At 41.0% G+C, this 16,908-nt stretch overlaps 1 protein-coding gene across 1 annotated transcript in view; it reads left to right on the top strand.

Moving 5' to 3' along the window:
• The first annotated feature begins 2,896 nt into the window (after nucleotides 1–2,896).
• LOC124132072 (clustered mitochondria protein homolog) overlaps nucleotides 2,897–16,908 on the top strand; it is a 71,173-nt gene continuing 57,161 nt past the window's right edge. The window contains exons 1-2 of the mRNA XM_048396489.1: nucleotides 2,897–3,073; nucleotides 13,112–13,359. Of these exons, the coding sequence (XP_048252446.1) occupies nucleotides 2,959–3,073; nucleotides 13,112–13,359 (363 nt within the window). The 5' untranslated portion in view covers nucleotides 2,897–2,958. The remainder of the gene's footprint in view (nucleotides 3,074–13,111; nucleotides 13,360–16,908) is intronic.

Here is a 16,908-nt window from a genome sequence, read left to right as displayed (position 1 = left end):
ACATCACCTATCACCCCCCTCTGCTGGTTTAGGAAAGTCGACGACACGTTTGTCATTCTCCAACCTGACCATGAACCCAAGACCCTCCTCAACCACCTGAATGCCCAACACCCCAGGATGCAGTTCACTATGGAAGAAGAAGCTGAGACAACTACCATTCCTAGATGTAAGAGTACAGAAAGACCCCGATAACAAACTACACACCAGTGTCTACCGTAAACCCACCCATACGGATCAGTATCTGCACAATTCCTCTATAACCACCCACCACAAATCAAGAGAGGAATCAACGCCACCTTAGCCCGACGTGCTGTCAACATCTGTTCCACGCCACAACAGCTTAAAACTGAACTCAACCACCTCCGCCATGTATTCACTAACTTCAACAATTACCCTACCAGCCTAGTTGAACAAACAATCAACAGCATCCTCAGCCCTAGAGAGCGGCCTCCACGACAACAGACAGCCCCGTTTGTCATCAGTCTTCCCGACATTGGAACAGCCAGCCACCAGATCCGCAGACTGCTCAAACACCACGCCAACATTGATACAGTATTCCAGAGAGGCAGGACAATCCAGAACATCCTCAGCGCCAATGGCAAGCCCCCTACATCTAAGAAAGAAGACCCAGCTGGAGCCGTAGCACTAATTGTAATAAAGAAGTTGTTCATCCATAGAACTCGTCTTACTTCATCACTACAACTTCTAAATGCCACTCAAAGAAGTTATGTGGTAGCAATTCAAAAACGAATGAATGTTATCCGATCTGGGTGGGTTTTTATAGGGCAAGAAATTGGGGAACGCATGTGCATTTCAATTTGCACGGAACTCACGTGCATCGAGTTACCATGGCCGTTACCGTGATGCGTTTGGGCGATCGGTTTTATTGTCATCTGCATGCTTTGTTTTATTATCATCCAAATTCATTTTTCCGGTCAGGGTAGTGTTAAATTTAAGAAACTTTGACAAAAATTACCCAGCTATTTAAATGACAACTTTTCATGCAATGTTACTTGGGGTGACGTTTCTTTTGCGGTCCAGTATATTTGTTTCTATCTCCCATGCACTCTCAAATGATTTGAAAGAGCTAATTCGGGAAACAATTTGCCTGTTTGCCAGAAATGTGTCAAAATAATTATGTTTTCGCTGAAAACATGTCGCCAAATGAAATAGTCACGTCACAATTTTCGTCAACATTATCAATCTACTTCAAAAAGAGGAGGACAGAATTGCATTTGCATAAATTAAAGCATGTGAATCTAAAATTATAACTCGCACGTGATCGCGTAGTTCGATCGCCTTGGTTTTCATAGCCTCCACGACAGGCATTCAAACATAATATAGTGATACCTTAATCTGATGGATTACTTTGCTGATGCCATTGAGGTGCGGCATCTATTGTGTGCAATTCAGAGTATGAAGTTTGTTTACATCACATCCTCTCGTAACATGAGAGGTAAACTGTGTGCTCGTGAGTTACGAGAATACGGCAGGTACGATATTACTTTCATGACAACATAGTACAGTAGTCTCTGAACCTCTGTCGGAAATTCGAGTCGTCGACGACAGTTTGGGTGAGCACATGACAACAAGATTTCACAGGAACTTACTTAGTATTTTCAAACTGAGGTGCTGAAAAAATAATTCCATTTGCTTTAATACGTGATAATACGGATGAAGTCTGGTGTTTTCTAGTCTAGACTTTGATATAGGCTACTTGACACCCTTGCTTCTGGAAGATGTGCACAACAGCGGAGAGAGAAGGTTGAATGATTCACGGATTATATACGCGTCATATTTCTCAAATAACACTGTTTTCATTTAGATTAAACGATTTATATTTTCAGTCATGGAATGCAACTCTAACGCGTTCACCAAAGCCCCTGTTATATAGCAGTTTCAAGTCATATATCTTTGCAGAGCAATACCTTTTCAGTGTTAGTCTTAGAAAATTTAGGGTAGCACTTGCATGATTCCGATGTTCATCACACGATCTTTTAATTGAAAAAGGTAGATATCAAAATATTCCGAGAGAAAATAGAATCTATCCACTATGTGACCTAGGATTAATTGAGGACGAGTATCACTTTTTACTAGTATGTCCGCATTATGATGAACTAAGAAAAGTATACTTACCAAAATATGTTCAATTTAGGGTAGCACTTGCAAGATTCCGATGTTCATCACACGATCTTTTAATTGAAAAAGGTAGATATCAAAATATTCCGAGAGAAAATAGAATCTGTCCACTATGTGACCTAGGATTAATTGAGGACGAGTATCACTTTTTACTAGTATGTCCGCATTATGATGAACTAAGAAAAGTATACTTACCAAAATATGTTCATATAAACCATTGTACATTTAAGTTTAAACTATTACTGACAACTAGCAACATCGAAACCATAAGAAATATTTCTATGTACATATATCATGCTTTTATACAAAGAAAATCAAGTTAGGAAAATATATGATTGTACCAATTGCTCCTGTAATCATGATTGTACTATAGGCCTGTGGCCTCCTCAGTACGTTGAATAAAGAAATTGAGAATAGTTTTCTGGATGTCGGTCTTAAATTGAGGAATTTGTTCATGTCAAATGATGAATAGCTTACATTTGTAGTAAACTGTACTAGTTATTACCAAAACAAATCAACGTGGGACGATCTAAATAAAAAAATCAATAGTTAATAGCATCAGCGTAAGAAACGAATAGATACATTTACATGTTATTGATATAGCCTCGCTTAATCTTATTATGAATCTCACAGAGGGGGTGGTTGGGTGGGAGACAAACAACGGCCAACAACCGTCAACAGACTGCTTACCGTTGTACAATTTAGTATTAGTAGTCGTAACGAAAAGCGTGTTACTTTATATTCCATATATGGAATGACGACCTTCAGGACTTGTTCTACCACACACGTGTTAGGAAAGGCAGGTGAATATACTGACTGATGGCAGGGATATCGGGCGCAGACAACAATCAGCAGTCAGATCATGACAGTGGTCAGAAAGGAACAGAAAGCAAGGACATGATCGACCAGGAAGCGCCTCGAATGAACGGCCACGGTAAGACATTACTCTGAAGACAAGACCCCTTTCTTGCATGGGGCAAAGTCGAATCTCGTACTGTTGGTATTAAATTCACTGGCATCAAGTTATCTTTGGTCAGAGGGATGTCAATATAAAATTGAACCTGGTTTTACGTTATCCAGATTTATTATTTTGTTAGATGACGACGAAATGCACCGTCAATGTTTTTGTTGATGAAAGCAGACACGAATGCCTCATGTTCGGAAGTTGCATAACGACGACACTGGTTTTATAACTGACAATTTTGCAAAGTTACCAAGTCTCCAAGCTGATATAGACTTGTGATCATTCTGAGATATTTGCATAATTCGATGCAGACCCATGTGCGTAGTCAAAACAGATATCCAAGGTCGAAGGGTCAGGTGTACCAAGTTTCCTGACCTCCACACAGCTGATCTCACGCAATCACTGCAGCCGATTTCAACAGCGGGACTTACGAAACTTCCAAAGTCGAATAGGCCAATGGTATGCTCTTATGTAACGTTCTAAAGAAACAGGAAGATGCATTCAGGCAACTGATAACTGATGCAATTTTGCTTTATCCTCACCTTAAACAAAAATGGCTTTAGTCATGTTAGTTAGTGACCGACATCTGTTTGCAATACATGGCAAGCTGACCTTTTACACACTGGAATAACCAGACACTAGTGATGGCTCCTCAAACTGAATTTCTTTAATTTTCAACTCTATTCAAATTTGTCTCTCTCTTTCTGTGTAGATATTGTTATAAACAATCTCATAAGAATCACACAGGTGAACATGTTGATGGTCGTCAAGGCATCTATATTCTCTAAACAATGGATACCAGTATCCTCCTAGCATTATGACCAGTATATCGGATTTCTATATCTTTGAAAATTAACATGTAGAGGCAGTTCCAAATGTAAATAAAGGACACACCTTGCTTTTGTGGATATTAATATATTAAACTTGTTTCCGAGCGCCATGACGTCTACAACCAAAAGGCTGTACAAACAAAGGAATTGTATCCTTCAGTTCTGTGTACATTTGGTTTTGTTAAATAGAAATTTCCATATTGAGGACGTAAAAGGCGACTAATGAGATCGGGTGGTCAGGTTTGCTGACTTGGTTGATGCATGTCATCGATCCAATATTGCAAGGATCGATGCACACTGGATTGTCTGGTCCAGACTCGATTATTTACCGACCGCCGTCATATGGCTGGAATTTTGCTGAGTGTGGCGTTAAACAACAAACCAAAAATATTGAGGTGATTAAGAAATGAAGCCGAATAATTTCAGATAACTGACATTTGATTGGCTCAAGAACCCATTCGTCCACCATTTAGAATGGGTGGTCAAATTCCTCCAGGCTTCCCCTAACTCAGTCTCCTATGGATATGGTTGTCAGATCGTTAAAGAGATATAGAATCAATTAAAAGATCTGATTTTCATGAGATCAGGTTTATAAAGCCATGGAACATTGATGAAAGGCCTTCAGTTTTATATGAAGGTGACCTGAATAGATATGTTTTTGTTACACTCCTTTTCTGCCTTTGGCCTCCTTAAAAATAAATATGTTCCCACTTTAGGTTTGATTGAAAAGTTCTGAGGGGCACCTACAGTAAGACATGATAGAAGGTATTATGTCATCGTGAAATCTATTTTTGTTGATATTATTTGCATAGTGGAAAATTGACAAACTTAAGGAATGTGTGTTGACTTTTCAAGTTATTCAGTTTATGCCATATTATGCAATTAAGGCCGTGACACAAAATAAGAACAAACTGATGCTCTCATAACGAACACGGTGTAGGTGCCTGTTGTATTTAGGGTGATGGGGTTTGGGGGTTTGTAAAGTGCCACAATTTGGGCAGAGTTGCTTCCCTTTGCATGTAAGGATCTAATAATGATGGGTTCAAATTCCATATTCCTCTGGATTATGACCCTTGGTTTGCCCATGTGCCTGTCAGTAATATCTTATTATGTGCGCCAATATTTCCATGGAAATATCTGGGTCACCTCAGTCGCGGACATATTCGTGTGTGTGATTGTGCATAACAAGCGGCCATGTTCTTTTGTGCCCCTGTCAACATCTGTATGATTATTTCAGACAAGATTCGGGGGCAGCTGACATCTGACCAACAAGATAGTCCCTTTGCCTACAGTTGTTTTGGTTTGAAAGAAAGATTTGTTTTGTAGGCAGATTGATTTGGCTTGTGGGGGGATTGAATGTTGTGTTATTACTTCGTGGTGGGGAGATGGAATGTTGTGTTATTACTTCGTGGTGGGGAGATTGAATGTTGTGTTATTACTTCGTGGTGGGGAGATGGAATGTTGTGTTATTACTTCGTGGTGGGGAGATTGAATGTTGTGTTATTACTTCGTGGTGGGGAGATTGAATGTTGTGTTATTACTTCGTGGTGGGGAGATGGAATGTTGTATTATTACTTCGTGGTGGGGAGATGGAATGTTGTGTTATTACTTCGTGGTGGGGAGATGGAATGTTGTGTTATTACTTCGTGGTGGGGAGATTGAATGTTGTGTTATTACTTCATGGTGGGGAGATGGAATGTTGTGTTATTACTTCGTGGTGGGGAGATTGAATGTTGTGTTATTACTTCGTGGTGGGGAGATTGAATGTTGTGTTATTACTTCGTGGTGGGGAGATTGAATGTTGTCTTATTACTTAGTGGTGGGGAGATTGAATGTTGTGTTATTGCTTCGTGGTGGGGAGATTGAATGTTGTCTTATTACTTGTGGTAGGGAGATTGAATGTTGTGTTATTACTTCGTGGTGGGGAGATTGAATGTTGTCTTATTACTTAGTGGTGGGGAGATTGAATGTTGTGTTATTACTTCATCACTGTTCATGGTGGGGAGATTGAATGTTGTGTTATTACTTCGTGGTGGGGAGATTGAATGTTGTGTTATTACTTTGTGGTGGGGAGATTGAATGTTGTATTATTACTTCGTGGTGGGGAGATGGAATGTTGTGTTATTACTTCGTGGTGGGGAGATTGAATGTTGTGTTATTACTTCATGGTGGGGAGATGGAATGTTGTGTTATAACTTCGTGGTGGGGAGTGGGAGGGCCTTGTGGAGAAGCGTTGGATTATCTCAAGCGGCTCCTAATATGAATATTTTAGGAGCCAAACCACAGTTTTTAGGAGCCAACAGATATTGTCGCCAGTCCTGTTTACTTTTAGGTAGCTAAGTGGCGAGCAGTAGATGAATTTTGGTCACCAATCATGGATTTAAGTCACATTTGGTCATCAAAATGGTTGCTACTGACATGCTACTGTTGTGCCATGCTCTGCATGTGGTACAAGGTGGAGAATATGTGCTTGTATGTGCCATCGCCAGCTGTGGAAGAGGTGCAGACCTCGGGGTCACATCAGCCATGTGGTAACTGGATGACAGTGTGACGAGGTCTGGGATGTGACAGAATGCCACACAGCTCCGTGCTAACCTGTCCTGGCAGTGCCCCACATTATAACACTGGGCCTAGGTATGTAAGGTATAACAGATGACAGGAGAGATTCCGACATTATGTAGGACAGGGGAAAATCGAGACGTGAGAAAAAGCAGATTCTGTGAGAAACTCCTGAATCATTAACGTGTGTGAGTGAGTATGGCTTTAGACCGGTTTTAGCAATATTCCAACAATATCACGACAGGAGATACCAGAAATGGGTTCACACATTGTACCCATGTCGGGAATCAAACCCAGGTCATCAGCGGTACCAGCTAACGCTTTAACCACTAGGCTACCCTACAGCCCCTAACATGTTTAAGAGGCATCGGGTGAATTAGTGTTTTGTGACAGATTGTGTTTTCCAACTCCCACAAAGACAAGATATAACTTTCATACATCATTTGCCATACTGACCCCACCGTGGGGATTCTGGTCATTGTGAAACGATAGCAAAAGATCAGGATGGATGACTTGATTGGTTGCTTGGCCCTTTACATGAGATTTTATCACCGCTGTTCATAAAAATGGCGAATAATATGTATGTGAATCTTTGGTCTAACAGAAAAACAATATTTTATCTTTTGGTATCATTTCACAGTTTACTTCCGTGATTGTTATGTAGCTCAAATATTGCTGACTGTGATGATAGACACACACACACAAAAAAAACATTTTGAATACTGTGTATCTTGAAATTATTGCCCTTTAAATTAATACGACTGCTGACCCCTAGCCAAAAATGCAACTCGGTATCAAGAATCCCAAATTTGCCGTGATTATGATCCCTTGTCTGTTGGCGCCATGCCTTCTTAATGTCATACGGCGCTGTCCTCGCCACTTGAAGGTTTTCCTCCTTTTAGACCTTAGATTACATTATTGGTTTGCTTGGTTTAAGGACCTCCTGAAAAAATTGTGAAAAAAAATTTGTTCGTTGTTTAACACCACACTTTGCAATATTCCTGCTATATGACAGTGGTCTGTAAATAATCGAGTCTGGACCAGACTATCCAGTGATTGACTTCATGAGCATCGATCCACGCAACTGGGATCGATGACATGCAGCAAGCATGCAGCAAGCATGGGTTGCTGAAGACCTATTGTACCCCGGTTTTTTTTATACTGCCAACTCTGATGATCGCTTTGACATTGAAAATAATCCAAGAGACTTTTATGAGGCTACAAGAGAAATTAAAGCTAAAATGCAGCTGTCAGATTTCAGATTTATGATATTCGTAAGGATCCAAACCAACCGAGACTATATATTTTTCACACCCTGGTTAGGTTTCAAGATTAGTCATCACAAAACCTGTGCTTGTGAGGTCAGCTGAAATGTCAATCATCCAAGACCTGCATCCCCTGGGGCTCCCCCCCCCCCCCCCCTCCTCACACACACACACACACACATAAAAAGCTGCATTAAAAACCCAACTTGTTCTGTTAATTTTCCATTATGATCTGTGACTGCTACACTGGAAGCAACTGGCTGCTTGTTTGGACACAGTTTCAATGTGTTAAGCATTTTACCATTAGTGATGTCTGCAAGAAGATCAGGAATCGGCTTGTGGAGAAGACAGCTGTGCCATTATTCCGGTGAGCTAGCCTTGCCCCAAGTCTGTACTATATGATAGGTCCATAGGTGGGTAGTAGTTCTATCCTTATAATAGGGAGGTTAGATAAGCGGCCAGTCTGTTATAGGGACGACTTGTCCTTATTATTTATATGATCTAGAAGTTATGATTTATACTAGTAGTTTTAGAGACTTGTGTAAGTCTACCCGTGTGCCTCAACTCTGACATTTGAGGCGACTCATGTGTATGCTGGGTCACATGGCTGGGAGACGGTAAAGAGCAACAAAGACATCCAACCTATAATATTTTAAATTAAAACATGTTTGTGTGGGCTGCCTAAATTTGTGAAGCTCCAAAGAAAACCAATTTAACTAGGTGTCACTTTATATTGTTGGTTTATTGTCCCACTGAGATATTTTCTATCTGTATGATGGCAGGCTGTAAGTAATAGTCTGAACCAGACAATCCAGTGATTGATATGAATAATTTTGTGTTTGAAAATATGGGGAGTGCAGCATTCAGGAGGTTTGCTGTTAATGTATTTGGATCCAAGGTCTCACTAAATATTTATTTTTTATCCTTTTATCCTTGTGATAAGAGTCATTTGTTTGTATGTATGTATCAATGGTTTTACCTTGACTCACAAAGTGGTGGTCCATGGGACCCCCAGTAATAAATTCTAAGGGCCCTGTAAAGTAATGAAGTGGTGCAGTGTACTGTACGTTTAGATAATTACCATATTTGACGTAATAAGCGCCCAGGGCGCTCTCAAAATTAAATATTTGGGGCTCTTATTAGAATAGAGTTGAAAGATAAATTTCGTGGTTTATGCTGACAGGCTGAAATGTTTATGTACGACAGATATATTTTTCCAGAATTTAATTGCTCATAAGTAAGGGTGCATATAACACACAAGTGCGTATTATACACGAATAAATAAGTCTTGAGTACATTGATCAATCGGAAGGGGTGCAAATTGGGATTGTTCACTAGCCAATATATTAACAAATATCGCCGTGGGCGCTTATAAGAGCGGGGGGCTTATTACGTCGATATACGGTACTTTAGAGCCTGGATTGAATCAGTGATCATGTGGTCTGTGGTCCTGACTGATGGATGAAACAACAGACGCCCATAACTGCTCTTGATGCACTGTAGATGCAATGAATATTAGCGTGTCTCTCTTGGTGCAGTATATATTTTTCCTGCGTCCATTCTATACATTAATGCGTACTGGATAAACCCTGATACATCGCTGATGTACATATCTTGTGTTTAGTATTCAGCTCGGGACAGGCCTGGATCATGCCCTCTGATTTTCCCGTGTGATCCTGAAGTTCATGAATCGTGTCATTCTGTACGGCAAGACATTAATGGACTTTATCCACTTTCTGGCGTGACAGTCTGTGGTCTTTTAGTGGTGTTGAATTGCCAGTACTTTGGGCTGCTTCTTCACAAGCGAATAACACCACGGCCAGTTGAACTCACAGCTTGGCTATGCCTGTTGTAACTTGACATGGATGTATGATGGTCTATGCTGCTGACATTGTGCAAGGCTAGGGTCAAAGTTCAAGTTGTCTGCAACATTAAACAAACCTCCTTCAGTTAGTGCCATAAAACAACATTCACTCACCTCGTGTCAGAGGAGGTAACCACGGTAACTAATGTTGCCACTAAAGTTTGCAACTGTGAAGACGTCCCAAGGACCCCGCAAATCAGGCTGGTGGGGGCGGCAGGGACACACTCACTTCACATTCATTGTGATTATGAACACTTGTTATGACAGTAAAGTTTGATAACCATACAAGATAGGGCTGGGATAAGTCCTGTTTTACTACCCCGTTACTCGGCCCTACCCGAGCACCCGCTGTAGGTCTCAAGAGCTGGGTCCAACATGTCTTGATTGGGCATTGTTGTACCGGAGCCCTGGCAAAAACTATTTAGATACACATATAAAACAATCTGAAGTACACTGAAGCTTTAATTTTGCCCATAGTCGGAAAGAAATGGCGAACATCAGCAGCTTGTTGTGTACCATTGATGTATATTGTTATTGCCATCAAACACTGTCACGTGACTAACCAAGGGTCTGGGTCTGGGTAGTCCTGTGGGTACCTGGGTCCTACTCGGGACCCTAAGCATTATAAATATGAAGGAGAGATCTGCCACTTGTCCGTTAGTCCGAGTTTAGTGAATAGCTAGAGAGACTTGTTGTTTTCCCTCCAAATCTTGTTATTTTGCTTGAGCGACTAGTCTGAAATAAACTGAACTAGTGGGTTAATACGGTCTCTGCCCCCGAACATACAGTGTATCGTGATAAGATAAACAATATTATTTTTTATTATTCTATTAATATGTAATAAATATGTAATAAATATACAATATTGAAATATTATGAATGGATCATGAAGCCTGGACTCAAATAGTATTTCATAAACAGTTAGATTTGTATGATGATTATAATGATATGGATGATAGTTAGATACTACGCTTAACCATGTTACCATGGTTACCCATTCTGCCTTTTGATAAATTCAGTGGGAGCTCCCGCCTTGGGCCTGTGTAGTGAGTGCCAGCATGATTGTTAACCTTTCACCTTTCACCTTGACCTGTGGTAGCCCACAGCTGGGGGTTGCATAAGTTCTCCCTGGTATTTATCTCTTGTAAAGGGGACAGCATAACTGGCTGTCCATTCCAGTTTCATTGTCCTTGTGCTGACATGTGTTTAGCAAGTACAGGCGTGATATAGGAGAATGCGACCAGCAGTCCTGTCCCAAGGCTTGTGAAGTGTGACGGAAGGCTCATATTTCTGTCTTAAGAAATAAATTTTAACAATATCACGTTTATGTGATGACCCTATTCATCTTCTGGCAAACAATTAATTGCTCACTTTGTACGTGTTGCTGTTTCCAGTGTAGTATTGCCACTCTACCATGTCTACACTTGCATTTACATGGTTCAGTGTGTTGATTTCCACCAAATAAGGGTCTACCACTAAGCTGCTTAGCTGGACTGTTTGCCCTCAAGACCCGTGAAGATCCGGGGTAGAATTGGTCTCCAGCAACCCATGCTTGCCGTTAAAGTCAACTATGCCTCTTGTAAGAGGTGACTACAGGATCGGGTGGTCAGGCTCGCTGCATGTCATCGTATCCCAATTGCGTGGATCGATGGTTATGATGTCAATCACTGGATTGTCTGGTCCAGACTCGATTATTTACACACCGCCGTCATATAGCTGTAACATTGCTTAGTGTGGTGTTAAAAAAAAGGACCTGCAGTGTTAGAATAGATCCCGTCAACCTTTCCTTATCACGAGAGACAATTCAATTTGACCCCATGGTGATTCTAGGACATAACGTGAAATAGGTCACCAGCAAGGTAATCTGGTCCTACGAGTCGGCGACTGCCTTGGTGGTTGATGGCATGTTATTGTAGTCCCTCGCGGTGTGGATCACTGTTCTCAATATCAATCACTGGATTTTCTAGTCCAGACTAGATTATTTGCTGGTCACAATATAGCTAAAATATTGCTGATTGTGGCACAAAAACAAGTCAATTTAAACCTGTAAACCTCGGTCACTTGGTTAATTTCCTCACTTGATTGCATTGTATGATATCGATCACTGGTCTGTCTGGTCCTTGCTTCATAGTGTATTGACAGCTGTCATATGGATGTGATATAGTTTACATCAGGGAAAACAAAACAGGGAACTTTATCCCAATGCCAGTATGGCATTTAGTGGTGTAACAATACGGCGATTAGTGGTGGAACGATACGGCATTTAGTGGTGTAACAATACGGCGATTAGTGGTGGAACGATACAGCATTTAGTGGTGTAACAATACGGCGATTAGTGGTGGAACGATACGGCATTTAGTGGTGTAACAATACGGCGATTAGTGGTGGAATGATACGGCATTTAGTGGTGTAACAATACGGCAATTAGTGGTGGAACAATACGGCATTTAGTGGTGTAACAATACGGCGATTAGTGGTGGAACGATACGGCATTTAGTGGTGTAACAATACGGCGATTAGTGGTGGAACGATACGGCATTTAGTGGTGTAACAATACGGCGATTAGTGGTGGAACAATACGGCATTTAGTGGTGTAACAATACGGCGATTAGTGGTGGAACAATACGGCGATTAGTGGTGGAACGATACAGCGATTAGTGGTGGAACAATACGGCATTTAGTGGTGTAACAATACGGCGATTAGTGGTGGAACGATACGGCGATTAGTGGTGGAACGATATGGCATTTAGTGGTGTAACAATACGGCGATTAGTGGTGGAACAATACGGCAATTAGTGGTGGAACAATACGGCGATGATTAGTGGTGGAACAATACGGCGATTAGTGGTGGAACAATACGGCGATTAGTGGTGGAACGATGCATCAGTGGATCGCGATATTTTACTTCTGATACAAATATTAATCATTATCGGCATTACTTCCCGATACAAATATCAATCACAGTCACACACTGAGTAATAAAATAGATTCATACCTTAAATGTTTACTTTAATGGCTGTTACACCAAACACTAATAAGTAGTGAAAATTAGTAGTGAAAAAGTAAATATTTTCTTGCATTGAGCCATACTTCCTAACTTGACTCTGCCGACTGTAAACTGTCAGTGTGCGAGGTCCTTAGATGGGTGACCGCGTTTCAGCGACTTGACTTCTGAGAGTTTCTAGGGCTTCAGTTCTGCCCCACATTGAAGCACATGTAACACATGTGGCATCACCTTGGGCAAGTGACTCTGTTCGAAATGTGCCTCTGTTCACCCAGCAGTGAATGGGTACCCGGTAGGATGAGATGGCAATGTGGTTGTTAACCTTCTAGTGCCTAACATATTGTTTGGGTTGTATAATCCCCAGGGAGCTGAGAATGATTCTTGTGCCCCGAGTGGTGTGGAAATATGCGCTATATAAATGGCCTTTTGTTGTTGTTGTTGTTGTTGTTGTTGTTGTTGTTGTTATCCTTGTCTCTCATTCTGCAGTTCCTGTTGTGACGAATGGGGTTGCGGACACAGCTTCGGAGAAGAGCTCCTCGGGGTCTAGCACACCCACCAGCTCCAAGGATGGAGAGAAGACTGAAGAAAACGAGAAAGAAAAGACAAATGGAGAAGTGAAGGAAGGAGAGATCAAAGAAGGAGAAACAAAAAATGATCAAGAAATCGTTCTAATTCAGGATACCGGCTTTACTGTGAGCATTACGGGACCGGGCGTTGAGTCATTCGAGTTGCCGGTAAGTAGAACACTGTCTACTGTACTATAGCAGAGATTATACTAGACCTGCTCAGAGGACAAAGTTTGACCCCAGGTCAGCAGGAAATGTCAATTCTTATTGAATTGAGAAATTAACATTCTCAACTTGGAATAAAAGTATTCCTGGTTCATCTTGTTCATGTTAGTTATAACTAATGTTAAAGCCTGGTTGACATGACTCGTATTTCCCTGATAGCAGGACCAGTGATTCAAGCACCTGTCTTCCTTCCAATGAACATTTTCTTTAATTGTATGTTTGTGTAACTGTTACTTTCATGACTGGTTCAATGTCGTTTGTTCTCCTGGTTTTATACAGTCACTGAATCACATTTCATGTTTTGTGTAAGGCAGTAAGGGCACACAAGCGGGAATAGCCATCAGGCTGGGTTATTACTAGGGCTGGTTATTACTAGGGCTGGGTTATTACTAGGGCTGGTTATTACTAGGGCTGGGTGGGTTGGTTGGTTTGTTTGTTGTTTAACGCCGTCAGCGAGCCTGACCACCAGATCTCGTTAGTCGCCTTTTACGACAAGCATAGTCACCTTTTACGGCAAGCATGGGTTGCTGAAGACCAATTCGACCCCGGAATCTTCACGGGTCACTAGGGCTGGGACCATACACAAACTGTGCGACCCAATAGGTATAGCGATCCCTTACTTACGATCCGATACGTATCACAATACTTGCATGTGCGACCCAATAGGTATAGCGATCCCTTACTTACGATCCGATACGTATCACAATACTTGCATGTGCGACCCAATAGGTATAGCGATCCCTTACTTACGATCCGATACGTATCACAATACTTGCATGTGCGACCCAATAGGTATAGCGATCCCTTACTTACGATCCGATACGTATCACAATACTTGCATGTGCGACCCAATAGGTATAGCGATCCCTTACTTACGATCCGATACGTATCACAATACTTGCATGTGCGACCCAATAGGTATAGCGATCCCTTACTTACGATCTGATACTTATCACAATACTTGCATGTGCTATCCAAAGTGCAAGGCTATCCAAAGTGTCAATTTGGTAGTGTTTTCTTTAGGGGTGCAACAAAGTTTTTATTTTTGGGAAATCATAAGGTCACTGTAGCCATATTAGCAAAAAGAACCAACAAAGCCATTTCAATCATGTTTTCAATCCCATCTTGGACAAGAAGTTTAAAAAAAGGGCATAGCTCGTACAATATTCATGATATGGGGAAATTGACTTACATTTGTTTGTTTGTTTGTTTATTTGTTCTTTAACACTGCACTCAGCAATCTTTCAGCTATATGACGGAGGTCTGTAATATAATGGAGTCTGAACCAGACAGTCCAGTGATTGACATCATGAGCATCGATCCACACAATTGAGATCGATGACATGCATCAACCAAGGCAGCGAGCCTGACCACCCGATCCTGTTAGTCACCTCTTATGACAAGCATAGTCGCCTTTTATGGCAAGCATGGGTTGCTGAAGACCTATTCTACCCGGATCTTAACGGGTCTTGACTTTTGTATTCAAGTATGTTATCGTGTATAGCTATACAAGCCTGTATGTATCGTATCAAAGTCCACATGTTGCCATGCACCTTAAAAGAACTGTCCTGCCTTTAAGGTCTTTTTTCATTAATATTTGTACAGTGTTGGAATATAGTTATAGTTAGAATATAAAAATCGCAGTAGATCATGTGGATATTTGCAATTAAGAATGAAAAACAAGTGACAGGAATGTGTTGTCTATTTGGAGTGCTACTGGTGCCATCTGCCAGTATGTCTGGTTATATCTGTTTTTGTCTGGTTTTCATCAAAAGTGTCATCTGAGTGAGGCCAGAAGTTTACTCGACTGGATTCTGTATAATGTGACCTAGTTTCTCTGTATCAGTTAAATACACCATGTTACTCAGGCATCTATTGTGAATTGTGGCAATATAAGTAAGTTACAAGGGATTCCATGATTTGATTGGCTAACCAAGCTATGTTTCTGTTCGTTTCCATAAACGTTTCCATAAACCTGAACTATTTAGTCTACGTTCACTGGTAGGCTACTTCTATAGACCATGGTAACTGTGTGGAATTATTGTCCTCAGCGAGGTAACTGCATGCATATCCTCATACATTTTTATGTTTATGATTAGATAAGTTATCATTTTGTCGACAAACTTGGACATGACTTTTTTCTTTCCTTTTTGACCTGTGAAGATTGCGGGTTAGAATAGGTCTTCAGCAACCCATGCTTGCCGTAAAAGGCGACTATGCTTGCCATAAAAGGCGACTAAGGGGATCGGATGGTCAGGCTCGCTGACTTGGTTGATGCATGTCATCGATCCCAATTGCTGGATCGATGCTCATGATATTAATCACTGGATTGTCTGGTCCAGACTCGATTATTTACAGACCGCCGTCATATAGCTGTAATTTTGCAGAGTGCAGCATTATACAACAAACCAACCAACCAATCTTTCCTTCTTACGGATTTGGATAGTGAAGTGATCAGAAGGTCAGAAAAAAATGCATTGTACAGAATTTTGCTTGATTTGGGTCCTAAATAATATTGATCTAAAATCTTCAGTTGTCATTTTTATTGTCAAAGCAATTTTCCATCAGTTGTATGATAACACCTTGTCATCTGATAGTTTGTTTATATTTTTATGGTCGGTGGATCCAAAAGCAAAACAACATGAATTGACCTCCATAACTCACATTTTCAGTTTGCTCGTCCTTATGATAACATATAGCAAAACCCTTGATCTGTTGATACCTACCTTTTGGGCAGTTTGGCAAGGACTACAGGACCAGTGCTAATTTCTAACGCTGTGTAAGGCTTTATTTCTTAGAATTGACTTCCATATTTTAATGGGGTTTGTGGAAGTATGAACATAACAGATATTTAAGTCGGATCTACACGTTCATAACCATGATACATACCCTTGTGTTCAAGAAGACACTCGTGCTGGACGTGCTGTTTCCTTAACAACTAAAATCTTTTAGATTAAGAGGGGGAATACTTTGGATGGTTTGTTGCTCGGCTCATGTCTTGATGTGATCGGAAGCACGGGTGGCCCAGTCGTCTAAGGCATAGCGTTTCACTGTGCAGAGTTGCGTCCATTTGGCCCGCCAGAAAGCTATGATTGTGGGTTCAAATCCTGGTTTGCCCCGACTATGTGTCTTGTCAGCACCATAACCGTGCTCGTGGGTTTCACCGAGGTGGTAAACGTCTGAAACCTGCATCACTTCTGTCTTTCCTCTCACATCAAGCTGACACGCCGCGATATAACTGGAATGCTGTTAAAATCGGTGTTAACATGGTTAAACCCAACTCATTCACAGCTTTAAATAGACCAAGATACGTTCGAATTGTCTATCAGTACATAAGTTTTGTTATATTTTATAAATCTTTTTTTTTATTCAATATTGATTACTTGAATTGTGGCGAAATCATGTGTGAACTTATCGACGGATCGCACCGGCACACTGTTATTTACAGCAACTGGCAAATTTCTTGTTGAAAGCGAAATAATGAACAAGTTA

This window comes from Haliotis rufescens, unplaced genomic scaffold, assembly GCF_023055435.1.
Source record: "Haliotis rufescens isolate VD_foot unplaced genomic scaffold, xgHalRufe1.0.p SCAF_15, whole genome shotgun sequence".
Classification (NCBI taxonomy): Eukaryota; Metazoa; Mollusca; class Gastropoda; order Lepetellida; family Haliotidae; genus Haliotis; species Haliotis rufescens.
The sequence above is the reverse complement of the archived record's forward strand: the minus strand, read 5'-3'. Positions and strand labels throughout refer to the sequence as shown.